This window comes from Brachypodium distachyon, chromosome 2, assembly GCF_000005505.3.
Source record: "Brachypodium distachyon strain Bd21 chromosome 2, Brachypodium_distachyon_v3.0, whole genome shotgun sequence".
NCBI classification, from domain to species: domain Eukaryota; kingdom Viridiplantae; phylum Streptophyta; class Magnoliopsida; order Poales; family Poaceae; genus Brachypodium; species Brachypodium distachyon.
The window spans coordinates 2,436,958-2,461,208 of NC_016132.3; the positions used below are offsets into that span (position 1 = coordinate 2,436,958).

General features: G+C 43.3%; 6 protein-coding genes across 7 annotated transcripts; 5 read left to right on the top strand and 1 right to left on the bottom strand.

Annotated features, from left to right (window-relative positions):
• Window positions 1-875: 875 nt before the first annotated feature.
• LOC100830422 (very-long-chain enoyl-CoA reductase) lies at window positions 876-4,495 on the bottom strand. The gene is made up of 4 exons (XM_003568814.4): window positions 4,318-4,495; window positions 4,100-4,139; window positions 1,351-2,105; window positions 876-1,265 (listed from the first exon to the last, which is right to left on the bottom strand). The coding sequence occupies exons 1-4, from the start codon at window positions 4,384-4,386 to the stop codon at window positions 1,197-1,199; spliced, it is 933 nt and encodes a 310-aa protein (XP_003568862.1). The 5' UTR covers window positions 4,387-4,495; the 3' UTR covers window positions 876-1,196.
• A 1,296-nt stretch (window positions 4,496-5,791) lies between these two features.
• LOC100846899 (geranylgeranyl transferase type-1 subunit beta) lies at window positions 5,792-9,169 on the top strand. The gene is made up of 11 exons (XM_014899713.2): window positions 5,792-5,959; window positions 6,480-6,555; window positions 6,656-6,714; window positions 6,795-6,934; window positions 7,310-7,365; window positions 7,447-7,523; window positions 7,626-7,671; window positions 7,873-7,997; window positions 8,380-8,447; window positions 8,542-8,629; window positions 8,766-9,169. Exons 1-11 carry the CDS (start codon window positions 5,792-5,794, stop codon window positions 8,907-8,909), a joined length of 1,047 nt encoding a protein of 348 aa, XP_014755199.1. The 3' UTR covers window positions 8,910-9,169.
• Window positions 9,170-9,546: 377 nt separating this feature from the next.
• LOC106866263 (very-long-chain (3R)-3-hydroxyacyl-CoA dehydratase PASTICCINO 2A) lies at window positions 9,547-12,058 on the top strand. Its single transcript, XM_014899714.2, has 9 exons — window positions 9,547-9,903; window positions 10,032-10,143; window positions 10,713-10,731; window positions 10,840-10,928; window positions 11,040-11,093; window positions 11,198-11,268; window positions 11,372-11,453; window positions 11,549-11,645; window positions 11,770-12,058. The coding sequence occupies exons 1-9, from the start codon at window positions 9,830-9,832 to the stop codon at window positions 11,838-11,840; spliced, it is 669 nt and encodes a 222-aa protein (XP_014755200.1). The 5' UTR covers window positions 9,547-9,829; the 3' UTR covers window positions 11,841-12,058.
• A 641-nt stretch (window positions 12,059-12,699) lies between these two features.
• Window positions 12,700-15,202, top strand: LOC100821089 (very-long-chain (3R)-3-hydroxyacyl-CoA dehydratase PASTICCINO 2A). 2 transcript variants are annotated; one of them, XM_024459582.1, is made up of 9 exons: window positions 12,700-12,952; window positions 13,057-13,168; window positions 13,326-13,344; window positions 13,497-13,585; window positions 13,697-13,750; window positions 13,917-13,987; window positions 14,111-14,192; window positions 14,297-14,393; window positions 14,529-15,202. In XM_024459582.1, the coding sequence occupies exons 1-9, from the start codon at window positions 12,753-12,755 to the stop codon at window positions 14,597-14,599; spliced, it is 795 nt and encodes a 264-aa protein (XP_024315350.1). In that variant the 5' UTR covers window positions 12,700-12,752; the 3' UTR covers window positions 14,600-15,202. The 2 variants fall into 2 exon arrangements, with proteins under 2 accessions (XP_024315350.1, XP_024315351.1); XM_024459583.1 differs by having other exon boundaries at window positions 12,710-12,922.
• An 881-nt stretch (window positions 15,203-16,083) lies between these two features.
• On the top strand, window positions 16,084-18,978 carry LOC100821387. Its single transcript, XM_003565293.4, has 2 exons — window positions 16,084-16,304; window positions 16,640-18,978. Exon 2 carries the CDS (start codon window positions 16,902-16,904, stop codon window positions 18,546-18,548), a length of 1,647 nt encoding a protein of 548 aa, XP_003565341.1. The 5' UTR covers window positions 16,084-16,304; window positions 16,640-16,901; the 3' UTR covers window positions 18,549-18,978.
• A 1,122-nt stretch (window positions 18,979-20,100) lies between these two features.
• On the top strand, window positions 20,101-24,000 carry LOC100831342 (inner membrane protein ALBINO3, chloroplastic). The gene is made up of 12 exons (XM_003568645.4): window positions 20,101-20,484; window positions 20,919-21,029; window positions 21,126-21,200; window positions 21,392-21,452; window positions 21,665-21,738; window positions 21,840-21,944; window positions 22,344-22,451; window positions 22,532-22,635; window positions 22,788-22,937; window positions 23,021-23,144; window positions 23,221-23,365; window positions 23,482-24,000. The coding sequence occupies exons 1-11, from the start codon at window positions 20,176-20,178 to the stop codon at window positions 23,323-23,325; spliced, it is 1,326 nt and encodes a 441-aa protein (XP_003568693.1). The 5' UTR covers window positions 20,101-20,175; the 3' UTR covers window positions 23,326-23,365; window positions 23,482-24,000.
• Window positions 24,001-24,251: the final 251 nt, after the last annotated feature.

Genomic DNA, 24,251 nt, shown 5'->3' on the forward strand with positions numbered 1-24,251 from the left:
TATTCTTCTCAAATCTCAACTGCCGCATGAGAGTGACTAACCTGACATTATTTGCTTTTGCTGCAGCATCTAGTAGGCTTAGCTGCTACTGCTACTACCAGGGCATCTTTTGACTCAAATTATCTGGACTACTTGTAGGAGTACTACTAATTATATCAGTTTATCCAAAGAGAAAAAAACTACCACGGCATCTTTTCAGCTTTTGAACATCAAGGGAAAAAGATATTCCTTAGAATTGCTGAGGAAATTTAAGCGCATATTTGACGTCTCCAGTGCAGATGCATAAACAGGGATCATGCTTATAGAAATACTATGCTAATATAAAATTGGCTGGATGAAATCAGGTGTTTGTGTGTGTTTCTATTTTGGTCAAACGGTGCAACGAAGACCGCCAAAGGCGTTTGGATTCTGCTGGGAACATTCCAGCTGACTCAAACGGCGACAACAAGACACCATGTGAAAATGATGGTCAGCAAGAACTCGCCCGGTCTAAATGGCAACACCACGCCACAGGGAAGTCTTATGAAAATGTCCACATGCATGCATGAAAATGTCAATTGACCACCATTTTTTTTTTTTGAGCAAGAAATGTTGACTATTGGCGATGACAAAGCTCACAAGTGCAGCTGACTGGCACAGAACAGAATAGCTGTGTTCATCCAGGAACAGAAGAGTCTTTGGAAACCAAACAGGCTCTATGCTTTGTAGTGCGCCAGTTGACTTGTTCTGATGAGTTTGAAGAGGATATAACAGTGTCAAGACTGAACATGTCACATCTAAAAAAGAGTTGAACATGTCAACCTTCTTCGACTCAGATCGATATGAAGGTTTTCAGAAAAGTAGGATGACATAAGCAGGATTGACAAGCATTAAAATCGCATCAAGGTTGCCTTATCTTCTGCTTGAGAAATATGTGAAACAAACAGGCTAATGAAACTTCTATGTAAAATTAACAACCAAAAAAAGTACCAATGCATAACACCGTGACATAAATTAACCCAGATAAAGGTTTCAAGAATAGAGGATAAATCCATCCTTTGGATTAGACCTTTCGGATAACAAACTGAGGGTTGACAACTGGTAGATGGCACAATTAGTATAAATGTCGTGAAATGAACGACTTTTAACTTCCAACTGCTGAAACAGAATAAATATGGAATCCCCCAGAGGCCAGCTCAGCTCCAAGCACCACCTCTTCACAGGAATGGAGGAAGAATCACCCATCGGCGAGGATACTTGGGCCTCCCGTCCTTTCCATCGAACAGCTGCAGAAGAAACAATGTCAGTAAAGCTGTGCAGTTTTCACGGTATTGTTCAGTAATTCAGCATGCAAAGAAGAGCTAGACTTGCCTTCCTCAGACGGCTGTGCTTTCCGAGCGCCCAGTTGGTCATGATAGCTGCTGCAACAGCGAGGAAGACATAACCTGCCACAGTCTGCGTGGCAATGTTGAACCCCAGCCATTGGTAGATCTCAGTGGTGTAGTTTGCACAGGTCACTATGTTGAACAAGAAACCCCGTGGGATCTGATAACCACCACTGCCAGTTGGGCTCCTGAGGTTCCTCAGCAGGATATGACAGTAGAAGTTTGCGATTTGGCACACGATCCCAAACCCAAACCCAATCTTCATCTGCAGATCACTCACAGGGGTGTAAAGCGGATGGTTGCAGTAGTAAGCAATGTAAGCTCCAAAGGTCCAGTAGTAGGCACAGTTCCTAAAGACATTTGACACAGGAGAAGTCGCATGGCTGAATCGGTGGACAAAGAACGTCTCCATGATCCTCTTGAAGTAGTGGAAGCAAAAGTAGTACATGGCGTAGGTCTGGACAGGATGAATGACCCGCTCTCCCTCATATCCAAAGTATTTATAAACGGGCAGATAATAGAATATGGGGTAGATGATAAGAGGACCCACGTATTCCCAGAAGAACAGTGTGCTGTAATAGACCTGTGGGCCTAAATCTTTGAAGACTACTTTCAGGGAGCCAGAACCCTTCTCACAGTATTCAGATAGGCTGGACTTTGGACTGAGGACAACTGGTTTTCCAGATTTTCCAGGTTGTAGAGGGAGGGTGAGCCGCTGCCTAGCAGGATAATACTTCTTAGCTGCATGGATTAGATATGAGTGATTAGCAATCCGTACAACATAAAAGAAAACACGTGTTATTCTTAGAGAAAGCAACGTATAAAGAAATGCATGATAAAAAATGAGTGAGCTTTATTCTGTACAAGTAAGATCTAGTGTCATCCTTGAATATTAGCAACTAATTGTGCAAGCTCGAAACTGGAACAGCAATAGTCTGCATCTAGTAGAGCAAGCTACCTGAGGACAATGTCCAAAAACTGTTGAGAAGGTGTAATCCACAAGGACCAATATCAAATCAGTTTCTGGAAAAATTCCAGTAGGGGTCAGCTATTTATTATTTGATGTTCCTAACATATTTGACCAATATGAGGAGGTGGATTGTCACTATGGTTCACCGGAAATAATTGGATTGAGCACCACGATACTACCAGGGCCATGTTATTCGATTCTGCTTCTCAAAAGCCCAGACTGGTGGCATTTCATCATGCATTTTAGACAGTACTGCTACCACATGACCATATTGACTAAACCACATGGCAGCAGATCTGCTTTAGTGGTCCAACATGAAAAATAACTCTGTATGGGCATCACTTCAGGATAACATTATGGCAAGTTAATAATCTAACATGGCAATAAATACCATAAATACTTAATATAGGATTATTAATCAGCACCGCAGCTAAAATTTGATGATCTCAAGCAGTGAACTGTGGTTTGTTCGCTGACAGTGCTCCTCTGATGTACTTAGCCAGTTAGAAAACAGATTCTAGGTGCTGCCATAAATGGTGGCATAAGCAGACAAGGGACAGGGTAATTAGCTTCAGATCTAATGCTCAAAGAGGATGAACACATAAAGCAACAAAAGAAAAACGGGAAAATGGGGTAACAGACACACCTAAAGAAAACTAGGTTGCTCAGAAACCACCATACTTTCTCCATCAGGCAAAGATACAGAAGTAAAAATCATGAAACCGCAAGCATGACCAACAGCAAAGCGCAAAGATCATACAGTAAAAAAAATGAACACGGTAAAGAAATTAGCTACCCTTCAAGTCAACCACAGAGTAAAAAAATCATTATCAACAATTATGGCATAAGCATGCAGAAGACAGCCTTAGTGCATATTTATGCAGAAGAGAGCCTTGTAGCATAATCATTATCAACACCTCTCGTATTAATTGTAACCAATATGGTTACTATTTTGAATCATTATGTATCCTTCAATAGTATATCCATAAATACTAGCTTGCCCCAGCAAGAAAGTTGGAAAGGAGACACTATATTTCACTGTGGTTGTTCATGAGTGTTCTCTTGACATGCAGTAAAAAAATTATGAATCATCCCCAAACAAAATTCCAACTAAAGACCACTCACGTTTGTTTTCTGGTTAAGTGAGTTACCCTTCTCTAATATGTTAAAAAAAAAAGACACTCTTCAAGAGTGCGTGTTCGTGTTAAAAAAAAAGAAAGAGAGAGAGAGGCGCACACACAAAGCTTGTGAGGGAATAGATGTAGACCGCCAACTCCCTCCTACCAGCCTAAACAAACAAGAGGATCCTAACAACCTTGAGCAACCAAATTGACCCTGCTAGTTGGGGGGCAAGCAAGGTGACTGACTGAGCAACCAATCGAAATGGGCCAACAACTGACTAGACACTAGAGTCATCGCACAAACACGTAGATCGAGTTGTGCGTAGCAGTAGCACTAGGCATGAGGACCTAGACACAATAGGTACTCCACTTTTTCATCTCATGCTCTCTCATATCCACTTGTTCAATAACGCTTTTACTTCATTTAGTTTGATTTGGTCTGATTAATGAAAGCAATGTCCCTAGCAAACTCCAGATTACCACACTGATTAAGCACCAGGTTAATTGGTAATACCGTTCCCAGATTTGAACACCTCTGAAGACGAGGGAGACGACAAAACTCAGAACCGAAACTCAAATCTAGTACTACTTGAAAGGACTCTGAGCGAAGGAGGAACAGATGATCCGGGTTCGGCTGTACGTACTCTTGGCGTGGATGGCCTCCTGCAGATCCGCGACCTTGGCCTGCGAAAACAGAAACACAGTGGGCTCAGGCTCAGCGCAGCGCGAGGTGAAGCGCATCAAATCGAAGCTCGAAGGGGGCATTCGACGCCGGCGAGATCTTAAACCCCTCCCCCACCCAAGTAGCAGAAGCAAACCCTCGGCGAGGCGAGCAGAGAGTAGCAGGCAGGGGCACACGTACCGAGTCGGGGAGGTCGATGCCGCCCCTGACGACCTCGCGGCCGCTGCGGGACACGACGGAGACCTTCATGCTTCTTCCCCTCCCGGCGCTCCGCTCCTCTGCTGGTGGTGTTCCCGCAGCAGCAGGCAAAGGGTTGGAGGTAGAAGACGAAGGTAGTGAAGAGCAGCCAATAGGGGAGAAGGATTTGTGGTGGCGTATTTGATGATCCCGCTGGCTGCTGTGGGCTGGATGGGCCGGTGGACGGCTCGGGCCCACCAGAAGTTATTAAGCAGATGCAGCTTCTCGATGTGGACCGGGTCCATGGATTTATTCTCCGATAAAAACCCGAGCAAGCCTGAGCTATGCAGGGTTTTTTTTTCTTTTTCGCGTGGGCCGTGTTTCTTTGGGTGGTAGGAGGAGGATGGATAAGCCGCGGTGTATGTGGACTGGGTGCAGGAGAGGAGAGGGAAAGGAGAGTGCGCAGTTGGGGAGTAGGCCGGGGCGGCCCAACTGTCCAACGGTTCCGACCGCGCCGGCCGTAATTGCTCACGTACTCCATGACTGCCTCCCATCCGCCCTCCTGGTGACTCTATCAATATATGGACCAAAATAAATTGAATAGGTATGTATCCCGTAGTATGTAGGTTCAGTTTAATTCGACCCATTGTATTTGGTTACGAGTAAACTTGAGCGATTACAATTTTTACTTATCATACGAACGCACGGTACTGCTTTACATATATTGCATTACACCGACTGGCTTGGCATGACATAAGGATGCGTTTGTTCTGAAATGTTGCGTGTGTTCTGCTGCCGCGAGTGACTCCTTGTATAGGCAAGAAGGCTGGCACCAATAGTGGTCCAATGAATTATTTACCTCTCTTTTTTTCTTGGTCACGATGCACCTACTTTGTAGGGTTTTTTTTTACAGGATAAACAAAACTTGTTTATGTCTTTATAGGCTCTCGAGTGCATGCGTGAGGAAGATGAGTTTTTCTTGGCTGCCATCTTGGTTGCATCCGAACGTGGCCTCCTTCGTGCTGAAGTGCTTTTTTACTTCAACGATGTTGTCTTTGAAATTTGTAGCAGTGGCGTTGCAGCTTTCCTGAAGACCATGGTTTCCTAGAGGTCACGGTGAACCAGCGAGCTTTATGGTCCCAACTAGTTAACCAAAATGCGGGGAGTTTCGAAACTATGACAAAACAAAACAAAACTAGTTAACTAGCTTTATTCTCTCCCGTTTATACGTCATAAACTCTCAAAACAAGTGTTTAAAAAAAAAAGAGTCCCTGACGAAACCGTGAAGCCGCGCGTTCTGCAGGTCTACACATCAGCAGTCTCTGACGGGAACGGGATACGATCGGATCCCGAGTCTTCCTTCGATCTCCGCCACCGGCCCTCCAAAATCCTCCGCCGCCCAGAAGCCGCCTCCCCCCTAGGCCCCTATCGACCTGACCCACCAGCTCGCTCGCCCGCCCGCCCGCCCGGCGACGAGATGGGGAACCCTCCCGAGCAGTCCGGATTCGCGCGCCTGCGGCACGCGGCGTTCCTGGAGTCCATGGCGACGGACCTGCCCCGGAACTACGCCACGCAGGAGGTCAACCACCTCACCCTCGCCTACTTCGCCGTCGCCGGCCTCTCCCTCGTCCGGGAGCTCCACCTGGTACGTCCAAGCAACACTTCATACTAACTCGATAAATGCAGTTAATCACAAATAATGGAGAATAACCAGATAGGTAGTACCGCTCGTGGGTCAAAGTTCTGTAAATGCTTGTTAACAGCAACTGCTAGCTGCAAGGTTTTAAGCATCTGATGAGCCTGCTCGAAGCAGTTAGGGGTTAGTGATGGGATGTAGATCTGTCTCGCAACCAGATGCCATAAGTAAGCTCAACGCTCTTCAGTTTCTCGTGAAATACACATGTACTGAAGTTATGCGTGGCCTCTGTGGAAAATTGAGCCGGTGGTGGGGCTGGTGCTGTATTACGTTTACAACAAACAGGGATGAGATGTCCAACATCTGCCAACCGTCACTTTTAATTGCTTGTACTTATATTAGGATGATCAGCCACGCCAGATTGTTTTGCTGAATTGTTTGTTGAGAAATCTCAGTTTACCATGCACCTTGATTGTTTAGGAAGAAGTAATGCAGTAATTTAAGTTTTGTATCCGCTTTTTTGTTTTAGGTTGACAAGGATCAAATTACCAAATGGATTTTGACTTTTCAAGTACATCCCGAGGCACATGACGACTTAGACAATGGTAAAGTTTTCTTGTTACTTTTGTACGAAAACTCCTATGGTAGCTACAATTCATATTTCCAGAAGCAATATGTTCGATATCTAACAGTTCACTATTCTAGGGCAATTTTATGGATTTTGTGGCTCTAGAACAACGCAGTATCCCTCCAATAATCTGAAGGTACTGTCCAGTGTCCACGTTTGTGCTATTTGATTTATTTGTTGCGCTAGTTCCAAATACTGACCTATGCTCTGTTTCAGGACCCTTCCCATAATGGGAGTCATCTAGCAAGCACTTATTCTGCCCTTGCTATATTGAAGATTGTAGGTTATGATGTACTAAACATTGATAGCAAGGCTCTTCTACATTCGATGAAGAAGCTCCAGCAACCAGATGGAAGGTATGCATTATTGCATTTAGGAACCCGTAATCAGTTATTGGAACCTATACATGTTATTTTCTTTGCATGTGATCTAAAAAAGACAACTGTGTGAACTTAATCACTTGTTGCAATAAACTTTACGGTGGTGAATACCACCTTTCTGGTGTGCATTTGTACTGTCATCCTTAGCAATCCTGTCCAAACAGAATAATGAAGTGCTATACTGTTATGATCCCCGTAAATGCATGCAAGTACTCAACAGTCCTTGTATGTGCATATGCGCATGTGCCTATCAATTTTCCTTGTCATTTGGTTGGTTACATGGTTTGTTGGTCAACTCAGAATGCTTAGAACATTGGGTTATTGGCTAACTTGAAATCCATCTGTTTGTAGCTTCATGCCCACTCATATTGGTGCAGAAACAGACCTACGCTTTGTATACTGTGCTGGTGAGGAGCTCTGTCCTTCATATATGCTAATATTTTTTTTTTTGTTGATATAACTTCATCACATTTAAGCTATATTTTCAGCTGCGATCTGTTCAATGCTAAAAGACTGGACAGGAATGGACAAGGAAAAGGCCAAGGAGTACATTCTTAACTGCCAGGTTGGCTTGCAGAAATTTCTAATGTCCTGCATTTTCACTGTTGTAACACTGTCCTGGACCATCCAATTTGCCTTTACTAATTCGTAATGCTACCGCATGCAGTCATATGATGGTGGCTTTGGCATGGTTCCTGGTTCAGAGTCTCATGGTAGGCAGTTTATTTTATTTTAACCTTTTAATGCACTCCTTACATATTTACTTTATAAGTGCCATATAGAAGTTCTTTTTGGAATTTTAGTTGTGTGGGTAACTGAGTCAAGTAGGAGTATTTGTTCTGAAATTTTGCTATTTTCTTATTTTTGCAATTGGTTTTGGATTCTCATTTTTTGACTTTGTGTTAGTGAGTCAGGTGGAGGGACTTTCTGTGCTGTTGCAGCTCTATATCTGATGGGTTTCATTCAAGTTGATTTGACATCAAACTTGAGAGAATCTGGATCGATTGATGTACAATTGCTCCTGGAGTGGTGTCTTCAGGTCAAAGTCTGCTTTACCATGTATCTGCAATTATCCATGAAAAATTGCCCTTTACGTGATGTATAAATGCATAGTAGTTGACAAGAGATTTTGCGCTCTAGTTTCTCACATGCAAATACTCATTAACACACACATTTTGTGTTGAAAAACACCATGCTATGCTAGACCGACATATTTAATATTCCAATCCATAAAGACACGAATTTTCATTTAGTAATGGTGGAGAGGATGTAGCCTTGCTTAATGGCGCTACACCTTTGCGTTGAAGTTCATCTTCCTGAAACTAGCAACATTAGAATCTGAAATGAAATGTGAACTATACCAAAATTGTTTTTACTAGTGGTGAACCTTAGTAACTCATTACAATATTATCATCTTGTAGAGGCAAGCAGCAGATGGGGGGTTCCAGGGGAGAAGAAACAAGCCTGCCGATACATGCTATGCTTTCTGGTTGGTACATTATGTAGTCTGTATACTAGCTGGCGGACAAGCCAACTGCTGAACCTTGCTAAATTTTCTTGTTGCCGATTTCACTCATTTTCAGGGTTGGAGGCGTCCTGAAGATCATTGGCGCCTACCACTTGATTGATCAGAGTGCTCTGCGGGAATTTTTGCTCACTTGCCAATCACCTGTAATAACTAAAAAACTCTATTTCACAACTTTTGAGAATTCAAGAAAAGTGAAAACCTTAATCAACTTCCCGAATTGGTCCAGATGCTTCTTTACTGACTCTTTTTTTTAATGTTTTTTCTTTGTTGGGGCGACAGTATGGAGGCTTTACGAAATTCCCGGACGACGGATTCCCAGACATCTACCATTCTTACTACGGGCTCGCCGCCCTCTCCTTGCTTGAAGAGGAAGAGGTCGAACCGCTCTGTGCCGAACTGGGGATCATGTCTGCTGCATTGTAGCCAAGGATAGGTCCTCCTCCTGCTGCTGTTGTATCTATTTAGTTAAACAATGTTTTGGGTTGACAGATATTGTAATTTATACCAGTACAGCATGTGGCTGAAACTGAAAACAAGGAAGTAATTTTTGCATGGAAGTTTTAGCTAGTTGATCTGTTCTGCTTTCGTTGTGTGTTTTGTGCTGGCGGTCAGAATATTCTCATCATGCAACATTATCCCTGTTAATCTATCTGACCATGGATAAGAGAGCAAAAAGCAAAACAGTGTGTTTGTTCTGTTATGTTTCTGTTCTGTTCCCAGTTGAGTTAACTGAGCTAATTGCTTGCTGGAAGCTGCTGAGTTAGCTCAACTGTTGGATCTCTTGGGAAACATTCATCGTGTGTTTTGTGCTGGTTGTCAGAATCTTCTGATCATGCAACATTATTTCTGTTAATCCGTGTGACCATGGATAAGGGAGCAATGAAACTTGTTGCTACATCGAAGTGCTGAAAGCTGCTGAGTTAGCTCAACTGCTGGATCTCCGCTGGATCTCTTGGAAAGCTACTGATACTACCAAAACGAAAATTCACATGGATGGAATTGGCGGGCAGGCAGAGGCAGTTAGTTAGCAGCAGCTCAGCTGCAATAACTGCCACTCACTGCCGGCCGGCCACCACTCTCTTCAGTGCTCCTGTCCGAGCGACCCGTTCCCGCACGATTCAATGCGAAATCAATTCGGGCAGCAGTAAGTTAAGTTAGCTGGCCAGCCGCCGCCTAAACCATCCAAGATCCAGCTCCCGATCCGATCCAGCAAACAAAAGGCAGCCAAAGGAGTATTAGTTGTTTGATTCTGACTCTGATTCCTCCTCTTCTCCTGATCCAACTCTGCATCCGTCCTCGTCTTCTTCTTGCTCCTGATCCGTGAAGCTCCGGCGGATCCGCCAATGGCTGCGGCCGCTGGGTCGGTGCTCCGGCGGCTCTACCTCTCCGCATACAACTGGGTCGTCTTCTTCGGATGGTGCGCTCGCAATTCATCCATCCATCCTCAGCCTTGGATTGGATCGATTCCCCTTGCTTCCTTCTCATGGTTCTGGCCGTGAAGACTGATTATTTGATTCGGATCTCTCCCTCTCTGTCTCTTTGCAGGGCGCAGGTGCTGTACTACGCGGTCACGGCGTTGCTGGAGAGCGGCCATGGCGCCGTTTACGCCGCCGTCGAGAAGCCGCTGCAGTTCGCGCAGACCGCCGCGTTCATGGAGGTCTTGTTTGTTCCATCCTTTGTTTCTCCTGCACTTTCAGCTGTTCTTACTGCTGCATTTTGACTTTACTACTCCCTCCGATCCTTGAACTAAAACCAAGACAAGAATTTAGGACCGGAGGGGTATTTACTAAGAACTTTTGTTACAGTAGAGTAATAAAAAGGCAAAAAAAATTAGTGCAAATATGCAGTATGCAGTAAATTTTACTACTCCGTACTAGCTTCTTCTTAAAAGTACTTTGGACGTACTTTTTCTTCAAGTAGTATAGTTTGTACATGTTCAAGGAGGATTACTGCTGTGAAATTGACTTAAGGTAGACACAAAATATATGTGTGATGGGGACCAGATTGCTTTGTGAACTGACAGAAATATTAGTAGCAAGACATAGGAGTATATGGAAATACCGCAATGATTCAACTTCATTGTTATGTTTGTGCTAGAATTTTGTGCCAAATTTATCGTTGTATCCTAGTTCTAGATTAGAGTTTTCTTTATTTATTTTATGCATCAAGTTTGAGAGGTACTGAACATCTTGTGTTTGCCTGGTGATGGTGTTGCTGGTGGCGCAGATTCTTCATGGGCTTGTAGGTGAGAGAAGTTATTCTTTCTCTTCTAGTTATGTTGTTTTCAGTTTTCACTATCCTTTTCGATTCTGAGAGTTTTTAACCATTGTTGTAATATTCTGAAAATTTTAAGGGTTGGTGAGGTCTCCGGTATCAGCAACCCTTCCACAGATTGGGTCAAGGTTGTTCCTTACATGGGGTATCTTGTGGAGCTTCCCTGAGGTATCATCCTCTCGTCACTTGCAAGTCATCTGTTTTCATATTAGACAGATGTAAGCGAACACCTAGTTTCTTGAAAATATTGATTGATCACTGTACACGTTTGTCTTGCAGACACGCTCTCATATTCTCGTTACTTCCTTGGTAATAAGCTGGTCCATTACCGAGGTACATATTATCTCCTAGAAATTTCCTCTGTCAAGCTTAGCAAACATAAATTTTGAATTGTCTTACATTTCAGAGAGTAAGCTGACTTTGTTGTTTCCCTGCAGATTATTAGATATTCTTTCTTCGGTATGAAGGAGGCACTTGGATTTGCACCTTCATGGCTTTTATGGCTCAGGTCAGCAGTGATTCCAAGCAAGGCATTATCTCATCAAAATTTAGAGAAACTTTACTACCTTTTCATTAGATTTTCTCTTGAATGTGGTGTTGGTTGTATGCAGGTATAGCACCTTCATGATATTGTATCCTACCGGTATCTTCAGTGAGGTTGGCCTAATCTACATTGCCCTGCCTTACATGAAGGTAACTAGAATAACCACAGAAAAGAGAATAGCTCCATGTTGTTCGTCAGATAACAATGTTGTATAACTACCCTATTTCTTTGTGACTACTCTCAGGCATCAGAGAAATACTACATTAAGATGCCTAACAAATGGAATTTCTCCTTTGACTACTTCTACGCATCTGCAATTGCCATCGGCGTCTACGTTCCAGGTACCGCCTCTCACCCGCACTTAGTGATTTACAGTGTCCTTCATTTAGCGAGCGACAGTAAAAGTAAATTGGATATGACCGACAAAATCTTAAACCTTCCGTTGTTCCATTTGAATAATTGCAGGAGGGCCACACATGTTCACTTATATGCTTGCCCAGAGGAAGAAGGCCCTTTCAAAGGCAAAGACTGCATGAAATTGCTGAATGCTTTGCAGTTGGAGTATCTTCTAATGTGACGTCTGAATGTGCCCTCCGGGCTCACGTGTACTACTCGTTTTCTAGCATAAGTTAGTTAGCGGGGAGTGTCATTATTAGACATGAAACCCAACATGTACTGTAAGTCTGTAACAGTGGTGATTGTTGGATTTTCCATGGTTTATGAATGATTGATCAAAGATGATCTTCCATGTTTATTCTCTGGCTGTTCTAGTAAATTAGCCTATTGTCTTTTCTGCCATTATTTCCCCTAAGTAGCCAGAAAAAATAGGAGGATATAAGAAATTGTTGTTTTCAGATGGTATTTACACTCAAAAAACGAAACGAAAATTCAGCGAAGTATACAGTTGAAGCAAGGTTGGAGAACATAACATCCTAGTCATACAAAAATGTTTTTGTTCTGAGCAACAATTTGACCGTAGAACAAGAACATCGGCATAAAGTCGTAGAACGGTAGGACTGAGTTTCGCATTGCTCCTTTTCCATAAGTTGCAGAGAGTTGAAACAAGAACAGAAGAGCGCACTTTGGGGACAACGATCATCACTCCACGGGTCCCGAATTGAGCTTTGACGAACTTAAGACGGATCCGCATCAATTCCTGATTTTATTAATGAAGCCAGATCGAGATATTACAAATCTATGCCCCCATTTCCCTCTTGTTCAAATTAAACAACTTCAGTCCTCTTGCATGACTGCATATATATGCAGGCAGAAAGCAGAAAGAAGATAATAATGAGAAAAAGGAAAATGCTGTATCTTCATCTGCACATTATTCTTGCTGACCGGTGTGATCGAAATGTGCTGGTCAGATGCATGGATGGGAAGCCGTTGCACTGCCCAACCGTCAGTTGGATCGAAGAAATCAATTAAGCCACTGTATATATTCGTGCATGCCATATGATCGATCGATGCTTAAAATCAAGAACATCAATTGTACAATAGCAGCTTCTTCTTCCTCCTTGGTCGATCTCTACCTGCAAACTGCCATATACAGCTCTGCAATGGCGGCGCTGCGGCGGCTCTACCTCTCTGTCTACAACTGGGCCGTCTGCTTCGGATGGTCGGTCAGCTGGATGCTCTGTTCCTGGAAGTATCTTTGGCTTCTTCCTTTGCTTGCATCTTGAATATGAATGCAGAATGCTAGTGATTTGTCAGCTGGATCCTGTGTTTCTGAATTACCATGGATCGATGCAGGGTGCAGGTGTTGTATAATGCAGCATCGGCGTTGCTGGAGAGCAGGCATGATGCTGTCTACCCCGCCGTCGAGCGGCCGCTGCTGTTTGCGCAGACGACCGCCTTCTTGGAGGTCAATCTGAAAATAACAAACTTCATTAATTCGCTTTAATAATTTGCAAGTTAATTCCTCTTAGTATATATATCCTAGTTAGGATTCAAATACTAGCTGATAATTCCTTTTGTGTTGTGCTTAATCTGCCTGGTGATTGGTGTTGCTGCTAGCCCAGATTCTTCATTCCATTCTAGGTAACAAGTTCTTGAAATTTTTGAGAAAGTACCCTGTTGTCAGATTCAGTTATTTACCAAAACTATGTTTTTTTTCCCCTTTCACTAATACTCTTGTGATTTCTGCTCATTTTTAATCTTTGATGATACACATGCTGATGAACTGTTTAAAGGGTTTGTGAGGTCTCCGATCTCTGTGACTCTTCCACAGATCAGTGGAAGGCTGTATGTTACCTGGGGCATCTTGTGGAGCTTTCCTGAGGTATATATCATCTTAACTGGTTCATCACTGCCAAACTAGTCTTGATCTTTCCATATAGTAGACCTGTGATGTTCTAGCTTCTCAACAATTAACATTTTTTTTGTCTTGCAGACACATTCTCACATTCTTGTTACTTCCTTGATCATAAGCTGGTCCATCACCGAGGTATGTATTAACCCCTAAAGTTGACCACCGAATTATGAGTTTACAATACTGTATTTAATATGAAATTCTAAAATGACAAGCATTTTTTTGAAGAATGAGACTATATATTGTCAAATTAGTTCCTCAAGTAAAGACAGCATCATGGAAATTTGCTGGTTCTTTGCAGATCATCAGATACTCTTTCTTTGGTATGAGGGAGGCATTTGGGTTTGCACCTTCCTGGCTCCTATGGCTTAGGTTGGTACGGTTTCTTCAGAAACCTCACTGTTTAACAAAGTTTTCAAACAAATTCATCAAGTTTTCAGGAAATCATCTTTAAAATGGTTTTCCTGAAAAAAATTTGGACTGATTCTTTTGCAGGTATAGCACATTTCTGGTATTCTATCCTATTGGCTTGATCAGTGAGGTGGGCCTCATCTATGTTGCCATGCCTTCTATGAAGGTACTAACATGGGATTAAGAACTCAAGACTGAAAGAACTCCATTTTGTTCAATCTTGTTTGTTACATGCTCGGTTTTTTTGGGGGTTAACTGAACTACTGTCAGGCATCCGAGAAATACTGCTTTAGGATGCCCAACAAATGGAACCTCTCTTTCGACTACCGCTATATGTCGGTTCTTCTTACGGCTCTCTACGTTCCAGGTACACTCAACAAGTGACCAAAATTATGTAGACTTCAAAATAAGGATATCTTTTCTTCTTATTTTGAAAAAGCCAAAAGTTTAGAAGATGTAGAATCTGACAAGACACTGCTTGGTTTCATCTGGATGTTTGCAGGGTTTCCATATTTGTTCCGCTATATGGTCGCTAAGCGGGAGAAGGCCTTATCCAAGACAAAAACTGCATAATTCTCCAATTTCTGTACCCACTGTCGACTGTGATTCTGAATGCACGTTTAGTTTTGTGCAATCAAGTTAAAGCTGGTAAAACGTGGAATTAGTTAGTGGGTCCCTTAGTTAGTATCAGAATAAGAACTCCCTCCATGAATTCCTAATGGTGTGCTGTACCATTCAAAGACCACTAGCTTTCTCCATATATGGATAAATACTACTACTAGTATCAAGATGTACTGGATATATATAGATCGATGGTTAAAAGCTGGACGATTTTCTGTGCTGACAAGCTTCAGGTTTATTACTCTGCAGTTAGTGTTCTTAACTATCTTAAAAGAATGAGCTGAAATGGAAGGCGGATAAATATATATCAGTGATAGGATAAACCAGTTTGCATCTGCAGGCTTGATTTGTTGCGTTGTGCAGTTGGTATGCTGTGCCTTTCCATCTATCCAAGAACTGGTGAAAAGGCGTCTCCTCTTTTCGCCTGCTAGTGCACTTTTCTTCTGTAGTTTTTATGTGTAGCCTTTTCCAGATTGTCCAGTTGCACTATATGTATGCGTCAATGTGTATGTGTGTGTATCATCCTAATCCTAACAACTACAAGTGTCACATGTATATGTTGGCTTGTGATCCAAGGTTTCTTCTTCCCGCTTGGTGTAGCAGCAACAGTTTTCCTTTTTTACACATCTGTGTGTGTTTCATCAATTTTATCAGCTGTTTGGCCAAAATTCCTGACATATAGGTCAACGAATTATTACGTAGCGTATTAGGTTTCGTTAACCCAAAACGTTGACAAAAAATTACTCCAGTTTGACCTTTTGGATCAAAATGGACAGGGTGACACTTAATTGTTTGGGAGAGTCTTAACTCAAAGGTAGTTAAATCCTGCTTACCAAGTCTTGAATATGATTTTTTTTTGTTAAAAAAAGAGTCTGGAAAGAAAATTCTTCTAAAATATTCTTGAATAAAAAATGGAAAATGAGAGGTCAGATTTGTTTAAGCCACTTGGCAAGAGAATCTTCTTCCCTAAACAATTGCAGCGACCTTAATTGGCCTCTACGAACAAGTCACAGTTCCTGAAATTTCATAGCAATTTCCTAATGAATAGCTTGTACTAGTGCTACCTAGGAATAATCATCCCAAGACGTCGTCGCAAACAAGAAATTTTGAACAACCTGGTCAATAAATTATTACAAGCGGCATATAACAATTAATATAAACCGGGTGCGGCGAGACCGATCTTGCTTATCAGGAAACTTGTACAAATTTTTTATCGATATCGATTATAATGAGTTATTCCCTCCGTCCCAAAATAAATGACGTGAATTTACATTATTTTGGGACGGAGGGATATTATAATATGAAGCTTGAATTGTCCAAGTCTGAATTTTTCGAACAAATTCGAATCAATCAGCTACCACGAGTACACATTTGGTATGCAAAAGAAAAAGAAAAAGGAAAAGAAAAGAAAACGCGGTGGTAGCAGGTTACGAGTTGCGACCCGCAACGAGACCCGAACCCACGACCAACCCCAGTCTTCTTCTCCTGTTCCCCTCCTCCTCTTCTCCGGCGAGAGCTCAGGCCAAGTCTCAAGCCTGTCCGCAGAGAGAGAGAGAGAGAGAGAGAGAGAGAGCGAGGGAGGGAGGGAGAGGAGAGCTCCTCCTCCTCCACGGGAACAGGGGCATCTCCAAGCTTCCTTCTTTCTTGCCCCCACAAGGTTAGATCAGGGCAGCAAAGGCCATCGCTCTTCTTTAATTTCCTCCCCTCTGCTTGTAATTTCTTGTCGTTCTTCTCCGTTTGGTGGTTAATGGGATTTGTAAGGTTTGCTCTGGCGTTGATTCGAGGAGAAGGTAGGTAGTTTGGTTGGTTCCTTTGGGGGAAGAAATTTGATTCGAGAAAGAGGTATCGGGGAGGGAGAAATCGGGCTTTCGATTCCAACAGAAAGATGGCTTGTTTGCTGTTCAGATTTCTTTAAAGTTCTATGGTGTAGTTCATAAGAGTTTTAGTTCTTCGATTGCAGGGATTAACCTTTCTTTTCCGTCGATTTTCTAGGTCACTGACGTCGGATTGGCCTCAAAGATCCCAGTTTTATTAGGAAGGATTCGTTGTCACAAGTCTGTTCTGTGTGGATTGGTGGTTGAGAGATTCATTCATTCACCTTTTGATGGGGCAATCCCGTGAGGATCCCGTGCAGCTCCCATGGATAATGGTTGGGGAGGAGAGGAGGCAGTAGGGGGGGCAACAGCAAGAGGTAGAAGAAGAGAGGCCAGTAATAATAGGAAGGACCAAGGAAAAGGAGAGGAGGGAGATCTCCATGGGAGGAGAACCCCTCCTCACCTCCCTGTCGATGGAGAACAACAGCAACAACAGCCACCCTTGTACCCTACTCTCCATGGACACTGCCGGGTCACACCCGGCCTCAGCCGAGTCCTCCGGTGGTGGTGGTGTCGTCAATGGGAGTGCTGTTGGTGCTGGTGGTGGTGATAGGGAGCTCTTCGTTATTCCTCGGCATGAGTCTGTGCGCCGTCATGGGCCGCCGGACATCAACCTCCCGCTCTCTGCAGACCCCTCTCCGCCACCTACGTCGTGGAGCCTTGACCCGTTTGATATCCTTGATGTTGGCCTTGGCACGCAGACTTATGAGTCTGAGGTTGCGCTCACGCTTCCACCAAAGTCGAGTGGCAACGGTGGCAGTGCTGCTGTTGGTGTCGGTGCGAGGAAGTGTGCTAAGAGGGGGGACAGCATTTGGGGAGCATGGTTCTTCTTCGATCACTACTTCAGGCCTGCGCTTGTGGAGAAGCCAAAGGGGAAGGTGACGCGCGACGCGTCCGGTAGCATCTCTGGCTTTGACAAGTCCGATCTCCGCCTTGATGTCTTCCTGGTGCAGCATGACATGGAGAACATGTACATGTGGGTTTTTAAGGAACGGCCTGACAGTGCTCTTGGCAAGATGCAGCTCCGGAGTTTCATGAACGGGCACTCCAAGCATGGGGAGCCGTCTTTCCCGTTCAGTGCGGACAAGGGCTTTTCAAGGTCGCACCGCATGCAGCGGAAGCACTACCGTGGTCTCTCCAACCCACAGTGCCTTCATGGAATTGAGATTGTGAACTCACCAAACTTATCAGCGGTCCCTGAAGCCGACATGAAGAGGTGGGCTGAACTTACAGGAAGGGAGATTAATTTCTCAATACCGCCTGAAGCCAGTGACTTTGAGTCATGGAGGAATCTTCCAAGCACTGATTTCGAACTTGATAGGCCACAGCCACCATCATCAAAGACTATCGCACATAGCTCTCATAATCATAAGAAAGCACTGAATGGTTCAGGTCTTAACCTGTCTACTCCACCCTCATCAGATGATGGGATGGATCTTTCACCAAAATGCGCCAAACGCCGCAAGGATTTGTTTGGTCATTGTGCTGAAGAGGACTGTGTGATGGCAAACAATTCTTGTTCCGACAGAGAGCAAGAGGTAGAAGTCCATACCGTCACCGGTGAACCATCATGGATGCACGATTTCACTGGCGTGGCAAAGCATGCAAGTGGGCCTGTTACAGCTGCCAAGACAATATACGAGGATGACGAAGGATACCTGATTATGGTGAGCATGCTCTTCTCTGATCCACACAGCGTGAAGGTTTCCTGGAGGAACACGCTGACGCATGGCATCGTGAAGATATCATGTGTAAGCACGGCTCGCATGCCCTTCGTGAAGAGGCATGACAGGATGTTCAAGCTGACGGACCCTGCACCCGAGCACTGCCCTCCTGGCGAGTTTGTGAGGGAGATACCACTGGCCACAAGGATCCCAGAGAATGCAAAGCTCGAAGCGTATTACGACGAGACCGGTACTGGGCTGGAGATCATGGTCCCGAAGCACAGGGTAGGACCAGAGGAGCATGAAGTCCAGGTTTGCATGAGGCCCCCGCATCTTGGTGACAGTGATCTTGTTTTATCATAGAACAGAAAAAGAACATTTAGTCTTCTTAGGCCTTCTGGTGTCGTCATGCGCGAGATGCCGGAACATAACAAGTCATCATGCCATGGATCAGTGGAATTTTTCTCTTTTGGCGCTAAACATTAGTCGAACCTATCTCTCTGCCTCCCTTAGGCAAAAGTTACCTCACCCTCTGTTAATTCTCCCCTCTGTACTTTTTACACAGGTACATTGCTCACTATATTGGTGATCCCCCTTGACTACTCCTTTCTATGAAACATGGCATTAGCAAGTTGATAATAATACTAGTAGTACTCTGTCTGTGTATTATTCTGAGTATCATGTTCATAATAATGCAGATAGCTACTACTCATGAGCAGATGCTCAGAACTGTGCTGTCGATTTCGCCATCGTTTCTTCTTGTAATAATTGTCTCAACCATTCTTTTAGCGTACTTGTATATTGCAATATGACCCGGATCGCTTTCAGGAATCTGAAAACTCATATTGCAGCCGCTGTATTCATTTGATGGACGGTATGCTGTATCCACACTAGTAAACATATCATCATTTTTGGGGGGCTTAGTGCAGGTTAAACATCTATATCATCATGGTGAGCAAGCAAGCAAAGAAGACCTTTTCTTTGACCTGAGATGAGACTCAGAGATGATATTTGTTGGCTTAGCCTGTGATGGATATTCCTTTGTGTGTGTTGTTCTTGCGTCCAAGAGCAGCAGCAGCACAAGCTACGATGTGAACAAGTTGCTCATAGTTCTTTTCTTTTTTATATACATCATACAAATAACTGAATACTACTAATGTAAGTTGACTTGCATACTGCGGCTGTATATATTTTTTCCTTTCTGTTTTCACATTCTGAAGGTTGGACGGTTTGAAGAACCAAATGAAGAAGGTGCTGACGTGTTCGTCTTCAGACGGATCGTGTGGTGCTCTGAATTACATGGCTGGGATGAAAGAAGCGTGTCAATCCAAGCAAAGCCGTCTGCAATCTTCTTCCTCCTTTTCCTTTTCTTCTATTCTTCTGCTGAAGGAGCCTTAAGAATTTGATTTCCAGGTGCAGAATATACCCAAGCAAATAACTGGAGATACATAATTGCTGAATTTGGAATCAGAATATACTGAACTTGTTGATTATCTTTGTTCAAATTGTTAAAAGAAAATCAGACTGGATTATCCTTTTTCTAAATTTTGATTACAAAACTGTACATAAACAATTATTTTTTGGTGGGTTCATTCACATTTGTTCCAAAAACCATGGCATAATAAAATCAATAAAAAAAGGTGTAAAAATGTGCTTTGAAGTCAAGACAAAAACAGTATACTAGGCTTGAGAGTGACCAGCTCACTCTCTAGTCTCAGTTTAGATATTTCCTTCTTCTGTCCGGTTCATACGAATGAAAAAATATAGACTAATATTTTGTAACTAGCGTGAAATTCTCCTAAAAATAAACAAATTTGTAAAGAAGAAGAAGAATTTTGGTGCGCCGAGTCCACAAAGCACCCAAAATCCAAAAAGAGGATAAAGCATCCATCGTCCACCTCCTCTTCTTCTTCCTCTCGTCTCTTCTCTTCCACTCCTCTCTTCTGCTGCTGCTTCCACCCGCTAGCACGCTGAGGGCCCCCACGGCGCGATGGCCAAGGCGCTGCTCTCCTCCACGCTGCTCCCCTCGCTCCCGCGCGGCGGCGCCGTCGCGTTCCGCGGCCTGCCGCCGCTCCGCACTGCCGGGCACCGTGGCCGCGCGGCGGGATGCGCGGTCAGGGCGAGCCTCGACTCCGTCGGGGGCCTCCACGCGGCGCTCGAGCGGGCCGAGGCGGCGCTCTACACGCTGGCGGACGCGGCCGTCGTCGCGGGGGCGGCGGGAGGGGACCTGGACCAGGCGGTGCAGAAGAAAGGCGGGTGGTTCGGGTTCATCTCCGACGCCATGGAGGTCGTGCTCAAGGTAAAGCATACTGTACACATAGCCTTCCTCCAAGCTTGCTAGCTTTGCTCCTCCTGTATTGCTTCATGGGTATCTCCCATCCTGGAGCTAGCAAGTCTGTACAGTACAATTGGATTAAGTAGCACTTGTGGCGCAAACACTATGAAACTTGTTAAAACATTCTGAGCAGTCCCAATGGTGGTCAGTTGCTCCCTTACTTTCTTGTTGAATTGTTGATTTGGGGGAATGGAAAAAAAGAAGAAGAAATATATTGGGTGCCTGTGTTGCTCAAATTCTTCTTCCTTTTCTATCATTTTCCCCCGAATGTTTAATTTCCCTGACATTAAAATGCTTGAATTTGCGAGCTTTAGAATTTTTTATCAGTGGTTACATCCATGCCAGCCATTCACTTGCAGTGCTGGATTTCTGATGCTGTGTGAGCTTTCACCATACAGGTGCTGAAGGATGGTCTCTCGGCGGTTCATGTGCCGTACTCTTATGGGTTTGCAATCATTTTGCTCACCATTGTTGTGAAGGCTGCAACATTACCTTTAACAAAACAGCAGGTGAATGTTCTAACCTGATTTCAGTTAAACCGATGAGCGTTCTCTAATGCCTATCCATGAATTGAATTGATAACAGTGATGCTTATCTGTTTCTAGGTCGAATCAACTCTGGCGATGCAGAATCTGCAGCCGCAGCTCAAGGCTATTCAGCAGAGATATGCAGGCAATCAGGTTCGTCCTTTTTGACTAACACTTCAATTATGGAGATGTAATGGAAAAGCTTATGCTTTGGTTCAAGATATACTTTTGCATGTTGCTAGAAAAATTTAAGCTTGCCTAAATGATGCTGTTTTGGTTTCATCTTTTCAAGAAGGTTCCTTTTGTCTGTATCTGATATATTCCTTCTGCATAACTCTTATTAGGAAAGGATCCAGCTTGAGACTGCTCGTTTATACAAGCAAGCTGGAGTCAATCCTCTAGCAGGTATCTTAATTTTCTCTTCCTACACCAAGTTACTTTTATTGTGAAATGTCTCCTCTGGTCCATTGTATTTGTTATTATTATTGGCTTTTGAAAGAAAAAAGTTTGCCATATTAGCTGACCGTAAAATCTTCCATTATTAGAAAAAAATCTCTTCTTCTTTTTATAGAAAGCCATTATTTTGTGTGTCTTGATCTTGATGGTTTCTCTGCCAGGATGTTTGCCGACTTTGGCAACAATACCTGTCTGGATTGGACTGTACCAAGCCCTTTCAAATGTAGCAAATGAGGTATGCTAAATCATACTTATTGAAGTTTGCTTCATTAAGAGCCTTTTGGACATTCCTAAAATAACAGACTTTTCGACTGAATTGGCTTCTATGACATGAAGGGATTGTTGACAGAAGGATTTTTCTGGATTCCATCTTTGGGAGGCCCTACAACAATTGCTGCTCGTCAAAGTGGAGCTGGCATTTCATGGCTCTTCCCTTTTGTGGTAATAAAATTGTCTGTTTATCAATGTGTGCCGAGTTTTCCATTGTAGTATTTAGAGAACTTCATTTTAATCTATTTTTGTTGAGCAATTGCCTTTCTCTTTTTGTTCATCATGTGAATGTTTGTTGCTGCAACATTGTAGTCAAATTAGACGAGTGATATGTTGCTACCCATAGCCACTTTAGGCAGCACATCATAGGACTCAGGCAACAATGATTTTTTTCTTGGTGTTACTTTTGCGGGAAACAACAGGAATTTTCTATGTTCACTTTAAATTTCTTAACTTCTTTAGCATCATGCCTCAAAAAGATGGCCATCTAGCATATCAAGCTTGTTTAAATAGTCATAATTAATTTAAACTATGCTAATTTATACTAGCATTTGAAAATGAATTGTGCAGGATGGTCATCCGCCAATAGGTTGGCATGACACAATAGCTTATCTTGTGTTGCCTGTGCTACTTGTTGCTTCTCAATTTGTCTCCATGGAGATCATGAAGCCACCCCAGGTGAATGCCATTTTTAATCTGTTGTAGTGCCATTACACAAGCTTTCAGTGGCTTAACTTTGGTGCTTTTGTTTGCTGCAGTCTACTGATCCATCACAGAAGAATACACAGCTTATTTTAAAATTTCTTCCATTCATGATCGGGTATTTCTCATTGTCGGTGCCATCAGGATTGTCCATTTATTGGTACGTCCATGTTCTATAAGTTATATGAATGTGATTAGACATGTTTCTTGATGTAGTGCTACATGTATCATATATATTCTATGAGTCATGCTCTGCTTACTGATTTTTTTGTGATTGATCAAATTTGTAACCTGTCTGTTGACTCTATGTAGGTTTACAAACAATGTCCTCAGTACAGCCCAGCAAGTGTGGTTACGGAAATTGGGAGGAGCAAAGCCTATTGTGAACGAGGGAGGCAGTGGAATCATAACTGCAGGACGAGCCAAGCGTTCAAGTGCTCAATCAGGCCAGGGTGGAGAAAGGTGCCTTCTAACTTCATGTTACATGTAAATCTGTCACGTTGTGATGCAAAAAAAATAAAAACGCAAGCAATATTTTGGTGCAGGTTTAAGCAGCTAAAAGAAGAGGAGAGCAGGAGAAAAGCTACCAAAGCGCTTGCTGCAGGAGATACAAAAGCTTCAGTGGAGACATCAGAGGATGAAGAAACGGATGACGAGATTACAGAGGAGGTATACTCTTTTTCCCATGAACGGTTCATGCGAATATGAAGCTCATCTTCAGTTACTGATGTAAACCTGGCCACAGGGAGGAGCTGTAGAGGAAACTTACGCTTCCGGTAGTGACAAGAAACTTCCTACTTACTCCGGAAAGAAGGGCAAACGGTCGAAAAGGAAACGCATAGTGCAGTAACGCGACAGAGCCTAATTGGACATCATTTTTGTCAGGACTGGTAAGAAATGCTAGTATCTATGCTTCTGAAATGGAAAAATAGAAGGAAAGATGGACTGATTGTTCTGTCCATGTTTGTCGTACCTGTCTGATCCACAGTTACACTTGCAATTACAGGTTAAGTTGACCAGTTAGGTGATGTAGTTGTTCTCGGGTTACAATTTTGGTGGCGTCTCACGGGACGCCTAATCTTCAGACGCGGACATATACACAATTCGAAGTGATGCTGATACTCGCATGCAGAAGATGTGTAGGATGAAATAGCCAGTTAAGTTTATTACGAATTTACGATAGGAACCGAAAGGTCAAGAGGACCAGGCAGCAAACTAAACCTGTTCCAGCTGAGGAGAGGAGAGGAGAGGATCTTTAGAAGAGGTACATAAACCGTTTAAAAATCTTTGTTCTGTATGTAAGGGCGGGTATGGTTCGAAAACCGGGCTGGAAATGATTCGCATACTTGGTATATACTCTTATGTAATTTCCTTTGTTCCCCACTCCTGTCGTGTAATCTGACAACTTTGTTCTTGGGAGAGAGAGCATATGGTATGCAACCGTACAAACAATTGGATGCAAGTGTAAAGAAAGAGATGAGCATTTTGAGCAGTGTGGTGGTGGATGCTGAACTGTTAAGCTTGCTACACTACTCTAATGTCTGTTTGGGCCCAGCTCCATGATTCTCTGACGATGCCTGTGGCAAAAGTTAATTTGTGGGCGCTACCAGCAAACTACATATAAAGTACTTATAAAAGAGTTAATTTGTGGGCGCTACCAGCAACAACATACAAAGTAGTTATAAAAGAAGGTTACTTGTGATTCACATGGGCTTTATTAATTTGACTAGCAGCAGAAATGTTTAGCGGTGGTTTGGTTGGAGACAAATTGATCTG